This window comes from Octopus bimaculoides, chromosome 10, assembly GCF_001194135.2.
Source record: "Octopus bimaculoides isolate UCB-OBI-ISO-001 chromosome 10, ASM119413v2, whole genome shotgun sequence".
In the NCBI taxonomy this organism is placed as follows: domain Eukaryota; kingdom Metazoa; phylum Mollusca; class Cephalopoda; order Octopoda; family Octopodidae; genus Octopus; species Octopus bimaculoides.
This window is the reverse complement of record NC_068990.1, coordinates 25018386-25028273: the sequence shown is the minus strand read 5'-3', so window position 1 is coordinate 25028273 and position 9888 is coordinate 25018386. Positions and strand designations below refer to the sequence as shown.

General features: G+C 36.6%; 1 protein-coding gene and 4 non-coding genes across 5 annotated transcripts; 1 reads left to right on the top strand and 4 right to left on the bottom strand.

Annotated features, from left to right (window-relative positions):
- Positions 1-281: 281 nt before the first annotated feature.
- LOC106883260 (mitochondrial import inner membrane translocase subunit Tim29) lies at positions 282-5427 on the bottom strand. The gene is made up of 2 exons (XM_014934199.2): positions 5191-5427; positions 282-860 (listed from the first exon to the last, which is right to left on the bottom strand). The coding sequence occupies exons 1-2, from the start codon at positions 5297-5299 to the stop codon at positions 352-354; spliced, it is 618 nt and encodes a 205-aa protein (XP_014789685.1). The 5' UTR covers positions 5300-5427; the 3' UTR covers positions 282-351.
- A 1200-nt stretch (positions 5428-6627) lies between these two features.
- Trnad-guc (transfer RNA aspartic acid (anticodon GUC)) lies at positions 6628-6699 on the bottom strand. The gene has a single exon. It is a non-coding gene; the product is annotated as a tRNA-Asp (tRNA).
- A 1309-nt stretch (positions 6700-8008) lies between these two features.
- Positions 8009-8080, bottom strand: Trnad-guc (transfer RNA aspartic acid (anticodon GUC)). The gene has a single exon. It is a non-coding gene; the product is annotated as a tRNA-Asp (tRNA).
- A 485-nt stretch (positions 8081-8565) lies between these two features.
- Positions 8566-8637, top strand: Trnad-guc (transfer RNA aspartic acid (anticodon GUC)). Its single transcript has one exon. It is a non-coding gene; the product is annotated as a tRNA-Asp (tRNA).
- A 556-nt stretch (positions 8638-9193) lies between these two features.
- Trnad-guc (transfer RNA aspartic acid (anticodon GUC)) lies at positions 9194-9265 on the bottom strand. Its single transcript has one exon. It is a non-coding gene; the product is annotated as a tRNA-Asp (tRNA).
- Between the last annotated feature and the right edge of the window lie 623 nt (positions 9266-9888).

Sequence of the window (9888 nt, the reverse complement as noted above, 5' to 3'; positions counted from 1 at the left end):
TATGTATATATATATATATATATGTATATATATATGTATATGTATATAGAGGGAAGGAGGGAGGGAGTGAGCGAGCAAGCAAGCGAGTGCATCTCTGTATTTGTGAAGCTGCAAGCAGTGTTGTCACTTTTCCATTCACTGTACACCTTTCAAAACATGCAAGGGTTAAGGACAGAAAGGGCATCCAGCAGTAAAACAAAACTTCAATAAGATATTCATGTAATGCATGCTGGAAAAATGGACATAAAAACGAACAATATATCACAGAAATAAAATCAATATATCTGAAATCAAAACATTTTATTCTGTTTCACTATTGGTCTCCTCTATTGCTTACAGAAGCTGATTATGTTAACGAGATGAAGCCTTCATATTTCCAGTTTCATCCCATTCGTTCTCATTAATGTCATAATTCTTCATGGCATCTTCCAAATAAATCCAGTAACCAAAAATACCAACATCCACAATACTTTTAGAAATCTCTAGCCATGGGGTTTTTAATTTACTGCACTGTGCAACGAACAAACCAAGACCTTGAGTATAATTGTCTTCATACATGAAAGAACAAATTCCTAAATTAATATGAACCAATTTGCTGTCTCTCATGTTTGCAACCAATTCACTTAAATGTTTCTCTGTTTTGGGGCTGCGGATTGCTTGACCAACAAGTGCAAGTTTATTGGCATTTTCCATGAGGCTGTAAGTGAAACTGTTCTCATTAGGGTTGTATTTTATTAAGAATCCAATAGCAGAAAGGAAAGTGATATAAGCTGATGCCTTCAAAGGTTTTTCTCTCATGGATTCTGCAGTCTCTATAGCAACGACTTTGTAATCACTGTAGATGTTGTGGAAGTAGTTTCCTGGAGAGAGAAAGAAAAAGTTTGCAGTAATTAGAATATCATCATAATCATCATCTTTTAACCTTTGTCTTCTATGCTGGCATGGATTGAATGGTTTGACAAGATCCAACAAGCTGGGGGGCTGCATTATGCTCCAATGTCTCCTTTGGCATGGTTTCTACAGCTGAATGCCCTTCCTAACACCAACATCTAAGTTTATATTCATTCACTAGTTCAATTAAATAGTTTATTTTTGAAAATAGTTTACTTGTTTAATGGCTAAGTCAAAGCAGGAAGGGCAGTTCACATGACCATTTTCAGGGTTTCTAAGACATTTATGAAGATAGGTGAGAAAAAAAACCTCTCCTCAGTCTTAGCCTGAAAGCTTAAAGCAGAATACACTTCATTAAAACCTCCTCCCACCTCAACTACTAAGTGTAATTATTAAACAGAGTGATGGATTAACTCTACCACACAAAAATAGGAGCAGCCCACTTGATAGGCTTCCATACAGTTTCCACTAATCAAATTTCATTCACAAGGCCTTGATAGAAGAAACTTCGACAAGATGCCAAATACCTGGAGCCACATGGCTGTGAAGCAAACTTCATCATACAACCATCACAGCATCCAGACTGCAATTAGTCCCCTGGATTCTTGTGTTTTACTTAGATATTCCTTTGCTGGATGCCATGTGAGAATGGCAAATTCTAAGACCATTCAACCAGATAATCTCTGCTTTATTCAAACATCACAGATGTTTCTCAGCTATATTAACAAAGCTAATCATTCTTCTGCTTATATTATACATAGCTGTGCAGTTAAGAAGTTCATTTCCCAACCATATGGTTTCAGGTTGTCCTACTGCATTACACTTTGGGCAAGTACCTTCTATAACCTTGTAAATGGCACCTGTCAAGTGTGAGTGTGTGTGTATGTAACTTTGCAGCACCTCCTCATATATATATATATATATATATATATATATATATATATATATATATATATATATATATATATATATACACACACACACACATATATATATATAAGCGGACGTTAAACGATGATGATGATATATATATATATATACACACACATACATACATATATATAGATGTGGCACATAAGATGTACCATCCTGAGCATGACCGTTGCCAGTACCACCTGACTGGCCTTGTAGGGTTTTCGAGCGAGATCGTTGCCAGTGCCCCTGGACTGGCTCTTGTGCGGGTGGCACATAAAAGACACCATTTCGAGCGTGGCCGTTTTCGTGCGGGTGACACGTAAAAGCACCCACTACACTCTCTGAGTGGTTGGCGTTAGGAAGGGCATCCAGCTGTAGAAACTCTGCCAAATTAGATTGGAGCCTGGTGTAGCCATCCGGTTGCACCAGTCCTCAGTCAAATCGTCCAACCCATGCTAGCATGGAAAGCGGACGTTAAACGATGATGATGATGATGATATATATATATATAAGGAGGGTCTAAAAAGTTCCTTACTTTAAGGGTATCGTGAAAGACCTAGTTGGAGGCCCAACCTCCTGAGTTCTTTTACAGAGCTTAGAAAAGCTGAAGGACCACTGTAATAAGTGTGTAAATCTGAGAGGGAGATATGTTGAATAAAATCATAATTAACTGATCCTCCTGTATTTTGTGTTACACAAAGCCAGGAACTTTTTAATATACCCTTGTACGTGTGTTTATGATCATCATCGAAGTTATAGCATTCACTTTTCCATGAGTCATTCACATGCAGTCCACTATGAATACATATTTGGGCTTCTTGACACATTTCTCAATCTTTGTAAACAAAAGGTACGTTAATACGATAGTGTTTGTTTCCAATGGAAAAGGCAGATTTAAAGCATAAAGGTTTAAAAGTGTACAATCCCAAGAGCTTGTTAGTAATAAAGAATGGTTCCATCTCCTATCTTGGGAATATCTAGTTCAAATTGTCAGAATAAAATAGACAGAACCTCGATACTGTGAACTTAGTGCAAAAACATGTTTGATGGTGGTGAAATATTACCTTGCTTAGAAACAGGTGAGGGTTGGTGATAACAAGGACATCCAGCCGGAGAAAATCTGTCTCAACAAATTCCGTCTTACCCTTGCAAGCATGAAAAAGTGGGCGTTAAAACAATAGCGGTGTATTTGTGTATCCTTGTCTTGACATCGTTTGATGGTTGTGAACAAGCGTCACCATCATACAAGCGTTAATGTTCGTTTCCAAGCTTCCATGCAAACAATTCTGGCCGTGGGAAAATATTGCCTTGGCGACAGGAAGGATATCCGACCATAGAATATCTGCCGCATGAAAGCATAGATAAGTGGAAGTTAAATGATGATGATGAGGACGATGATGATTTCTTTTTATAAAAGAGGGATATTGTGTAGTGGGTAGGTGTCTTGCTCACAAGTTATCAATTTCACATTACATCCTTTTTTAATTAACAAGAAATGTTCTATAGATCAATCGCGGAAGTTCTAGTCTAGTTTGATGGGTCGGGTTCCGTATATAATTCACTGAAAGGTTGACTTGATATTTTACTGTCAGTAATATAAAGAAACCCCGATCAATCGATTTATAGTCTTTCCCACCACACTTGGGTTCATGTCAACCCAAAAGAAAGCGTTTGGAGTGATCTCCCTTTAGTTTATGCTTTTTTTTTTTTAATTCTCGACTGAGATTTAGGTTTTTAATAAATACTCTGTTGATGTTACCTGTTCTGCATCTAACTTTTATTTAATCATATTCTAATGTATGCACTATACACTGGTAACAAGGAAATTAGTACGCGAATAGATTACACTTTTATTTTAAAATACGAATGAAAAAGAAATTTAATTGGTGTAAATAAATGGATAGTAAAGGCTAACTATAGATCAATAACAATCAAAGACCAAGAAAATTAGTAAAAAATTCCCCAAACTTAATAGTCGAATTGAATGCAAGGAGAAAAGAGGTTATATTCAACTAACACTATCGTCGAAAATGGGACCCATCTATTTTATTCTTACAATACAACCACATACATGGCCGGCAATTTATATATAAAATCAGAAATATTGCATTTCTAAATCTCTCAGAGAGACTTATACAGTAGCAGCACGATAAAGTGATGGTTTGTTGCCAGCTTAACGTGGCAGTCCCAGGAAAGGGAAGAATGCTACTGTTATTTAGCCCCAGGACATTTGTTTTAATTACTCTCTTTTACTCTTTTACTTGTTTCAGTCTTTTGACTGTGGCCATGCTGGAGCACCGGCTTTTAGTCGAGCAAATCGACCCCAGGACTTATTCTTTAGAAGCCTAGTACTTATTCTATCGATCTCTTTTGCCGAACCGCTAGGTTACGGGGACATAAACACACCAGCATCGGTTGTCAAGCGATGTTGGGGGGACAAACACACACATACATATATACGACGGGCTTCTTTCAGTTTCCGTCTACCAAATCCACTCACAAGGCTTTGGTCGGCCCAAGGCTATAGTAGAAGACACTTGCCCAAGATGCCGCGCAGTGGGACTGAACCCGGGACCATGTGGTTGGTAAGCTAGCTACTTACCACACAGCCACTCTACTGATAACTTTTTAAAATGTAATCTTCATATTTAATAGTGAAGGTCTTTAAAGAACGGAGATAAGCGATAATGAAATGAAACCATTTACATTCCGCATTCTTTCGTAGCCAATCGTCTTCGAAAAGGACATACTGGATAATGCTGTCCGAAGTACCGAGTTCAGTGATGTGACGGCATGGTCACATCTGGAACGTTTTTAATTATCTCGATCAGGGATGGCCCGAGGCTAATATTGAATATTGTGGTCTTAGGTGTAGGTGACTGTATTAAGGGATGTGATGGGATGGTCACAGCTAGAATATCTTTAATTAGAGACGGCCTTGAATTTTTCATGTAGAGAAAAGGCCTCCAGTTTCTGGATATGAAATAAATGGAGTTGAGGCTTTCACACTGCCTCTAGGATAATAGAAAAAGAAACCGTTGGCAGTGTAAATAGAAAGATTTAAAACAGGAACTGGAAACAAGGTCGTGGACTCGCCTCACCAGGAATCCTGAAATTTCAAAACAGTAAAACATACTGATTCGATGAATTTAAGATATAATAAAAGGAAAGAGGTGGGAAATGGAATCGAATAACATATCAAAACCTGTATGCGTCAGTTTATAATACTAACGTTCTCCCGTAGTTATTACAGTTAGTATTCAGTTATATTTAGTTATACTACTAACGATCATCCGTAGTTATTATAGTTCTATCTTCAAATTAAACCGGCTTTTAGAGAAAACGGAAATCAAGAATATAATATAATTTTAACATTTCACTTACCTATCTTTTCTATCCGTCCACCTTTTAATTTCTCGGGGAAAGTCACTTTGTGACGCATTAATTTTAGCGATAATTCCTTCATAGAAGAAAGCATGTTTTTGACACCCATGCCTACATGTGTTTGGGTATGTTAGCTTTGCATATAAATATGTATATGTGAGTGCATGTGTTGGGGTGACCTTCCGCTTGGGGTACAGGTAAGAGCGGTGTTGAAAATGAAGTTGAGAATGTACAAAAATAAGTCCGGATATTCCGAGAAAACGAAACGAATAAGCAATGGAAGACAAACGTGTTCCTAAATTTCTATTCTGTAAACTTTTACTTTTCGAAAGAAGTTATTTATTTATAATTATTTGTAACTACTTTTACAAGAGAAATGGAAATACATTGGTATTGTTTTACGGGAGAAATGGAAAAATATATGATATTGTTTTTTTTTTTCATCTGGGCACAAGACAGTGATGGGATTAACCGATACCATTGATTCAAGTACTTGAATGGTATTTTATTTTATCGGTTGCAAAAGGATGAAAGGTAAAGTTGGTTTCAGCTGGATTTGCACCCAGAACGTAAAGAGCCAGAAAACAGAAGTTTATAATATAAACATTTAATAACTTAGCTTTAAGTATTACTTATTCGTTTCGTTTACTCGTGACTCTATTCATAACTTGATAAATTTCTTTTCAATAAACTTTTAACTAATATTTTTACTTTTCGAAATGAGTTTTCAGTTTGTAATTACTATTGCACGAAAAATTACAAAAGAAATCGGATCTTGCCGGCCAAAAGGAAACGATCCAAGAAATCTCAAATAATGACGTTTAATTATCTATTTATATGCATATATTTATTCGTTTCACTTTTTCCGGATAACCAAGTCTATTTTTGTACATACCCATATTCGTTATTAATTCTGTTGAAAGAGAATATAACACATCCTTAGGGTATTTTTATTCAGTTAGAAGGATCTATGTTATGGATGATTTGAAATCGAAAATTATAGAAGTTATGTGATGTTATATAACTGCTCAACAGCTCATAGAAATGAAGGGTTTAAAAATTCAAGAGAAGCATTAATTTCACGTGTCTTTTCATTTTACTCTTAGCCTGCTAGAAACAGCAGTCAAATCTTTGTATCAGACGCTCTCGCCTTAAAATAGGAAGGACAGACTGGTTTATGTAACACTGGTTGCACCTCGCTTGGATTTAAAAAATATATATGTAAAATGATTAGGGTCTCAACGCCTTTGATCCTTAAAGGTCTGCTCAACAAGGGCTGACAACATAGCTTGTGTGATTTTCATGCATTTCTCGGGAGTATTGACTGTAAAATGAGACTATATAGAGAAAATACACTTCATGGGGTTCAATTCACAAGCTCTTTTAATACGTTATAACATCTAGTATAAAGTGTTACGGGAGGAAAAAAATTTGAGCCTCCCCGGCGGGGAATCGAACCCCGGTCTCCCGCGTGACAGGCGGGGATACTTACCACTATACTACCGAGGATTGGCTGTTGATCAAGCTTTCATTTTAGGAAGTCATTCTATTACAATTTTCCCATTTGATATAAATTTAGAAATCTTCAATAATATAAAATAGCAATGCAATAAAATACTATAAATTCACACATCTTCTCTTCTTTCAGAACATAAATATGTTACTAAACATTATTCGTCATCGTTTTCGATAACATACGAAGATAACGTTCCGATGTTTTAAAGATTTATTCAAGCCAGCCACACCCAAACAAGATATCCGCAATATATAAATGATTTTTTGTGCACTCAAGTTAACTAAAGTTAATCGTTCGACATTCTTCAGTTCAAATCCTATGGAAGTTGCAATACGAGGCTAGCGTTATAGAAACCAAGGGCATATCTACAGTTCAGTGCCCCGCAACTTTGTTTCCTCATAACTTTCTGAAAATTACGTAGTTTTTGATGAAATTTTGCATATATATGTTTTCGAGGGTGTAGACTACAATTATGCGGAGAAAGTGCAGAAAGAATTTCTAAATTTTTCTCTACACAAGAAGTTTCTGACCATTCTGCTCTTCGAGAATTTGCTAGCTTTAGGATTTTTCCCATTTTTTTTTCTCCAGATATCTATGTTTGAAACATCGACATAATGTAACCTACATTCTCAAAATATTATTTCTGGAAAATGAATTTCAAAATACATATTTAAAGATATTTATGAGTAAGGGAAGAATGGTCTTGAAGAGAGAGGAAGAAAGAGCTGAAACGTCAAAAAAGAATTTTTTAATATCATCAACATAACCTTAATCAACACCTTGACAAATGTATCACTCATTATTTGGATCTTTATGGTTTGACGGGCACTACATAAAAAAATGTTGCCCGTCAAACCATAAAGATCCGATGAAGGTTGGCAACAGGCAGGTCACCCAGCCATAGTCTGTCTCAACGAATTCCATCTGACATATAAGCATCGAAAAGCAGATATTAAAATGATGATGATATTACATGAATCTTCGTGTTTATGTTTGTGCTCCCTACCACCGCTTAGCAACCGGGGTTGGTTTGTTTATGTCACTGTAACTTAGCAGTTCGGTAAATAAGGCTCGATGCTATAAGTACCAGACTTAAAAAAAAAAAGAACTAGGACCGATTCGTTCGACTAAACCTACACACTCATACAGTTTTCTCTCAGCAAAAATTTTCACAGGACCTGGATAGGTACGAGGGTATAGAAGACATTTATTCAATATGATCTGTGAGAGGAGTGGAATTTGAAACCTTCCATCATAATTTCTCAGCCACATAATCAAAGCAGAATAAAAAAGTACAAATGTCTCCCCGGCGGGGAATCGAACCCCGGTCTCCCGCGTGACAGGCGGGGATACTTACCACTATACTACCGAGGATGACACTTACAGGGCATTTATACATATGTTTATGGGTATGTACGTGTGCGTGTGTAAGCCTGAATACTTCTTCGTAGATGAGTCAGAAATAACAGCCAGATTTTGTTTTATTGGAAAAGAACCACATGGTGGATGATGAACTTCTACGATTTGAAGAAAAAAGGAACGGGATAGTTACAAGTGAAAACCTTTTCGTCATACTTTTATCAAGACATGTATATCTATGTCTAGATGTTAAACTGAAATGAAAATATTGTAATTAATGAAAAACAAAACACATGAGAGGAGAATCAACAGGATTTGAATATTAGATAATTATGTTGTGGAAATATTTTATATAATTTATACATTTTGTTTGCTTTTATTGTCATCAAATTAAACAACCTTAAAAACTTTCCTTATATCAACACAGAAACATAGTGACAAGCCCCCAGCTAATGCTGTCATAAAACGAGTTCCTTAATTTAGGCTTCGCTGTCAGCTGATCCTCGGTAGTATAGTGGTAAGTATCCCCGCCTGTCACGCGGGAGACCGGGGTTCGATTCCCCGCCGGGGAGGCTCATTACTTTTTTTTTTTTTTTCGTTAGTTGCGTTCTACATTCGAAAACCGATTGTTTGAACAAGGCCGGTCAATTAGAGATGCCTTTTTCGAATACCCAGCACTAGCCTTGGTTCTTACGTGAAAGACGGGCGATTCGATCTCCCACTATATTTTTTTAACATTGGCGTTGTGGATTCAAGTACCATTTATTCGAACCAGGCCAGCCACACAATTGTCCAAGAAGTGATAAATACCCGCTCTGAATATTCAACACGTAACGTGGGTAACCCGGTTTCGATGTCTTGCCGGGTTGGTTTGTTTTCGGTTTCTTTTTAATTTTTTTATTTTTTCCCATTCTTTTACTATAAAAAAAAGTGGAAGGCGAGGTTACTCACAACCATACTACGGAGGACCAGCTGACAGCGAGACCTAAATTAAGGAACTCATTTCATGACGGCATTCGTGCCTATTCAAGAGTCATGTATAGCTTCCTGTGTGACTACGTACAGGCGTGGTCCGAATATCCAATATAATATCAGATATGGAACCAACAAAAATTAGAAAACATAAGCCTCCCCGGCGGGGAATCGGACCCCGGTCTCCCGCGTGACAGGCGGGGATACTTACCACTATACTACCGAGGATGACACTTTAAGGATTTTTCATACGTATATTTATCTGTATGCACGTGTGATTGTGCGTATGTATGACTGAATATTTCCTCGTAGATGAATCAGAAATATTTGCCAGATTTTGTTTTATTGGAAAGGAATCGCATGGTAGATGATGGACTTATATATATACACACACGATTCGAAGAAAGAAGAACGGGATAGTTACAAGTGAAAACCATTTCGTCATACTTTTATCAAGACAGACATAACCTGCGGCAAAACAACTTATTAACACTGGCCCATGTTTGTGCTTCTATATTTAAATATAACTTTTTTTACTGGGGGTGAGATAACCAAAAAGTACTGTATGTCTATGTCTAGATGTTAAACTGAAATAAAAATATCATTGTAAGAGAATTAATGAAAAAAAAAAAATACGTGAGAGGTGAACCAACAGGATTTGAATATTAGATAATTATGTTGTGGAAGATGTGTAAGTATTTTATATGATTTATGCAATTTGTTTGCTTTTATTGTCATCAAATTAAACAACCTTAAAAACTTTCCTTATATCAACACAGAAACATAGTGACACGCCCCGGCTAACGCCGTCATAAAATGAGTTCCTTAATTTAGCCTTCGCTGCCAGCTGA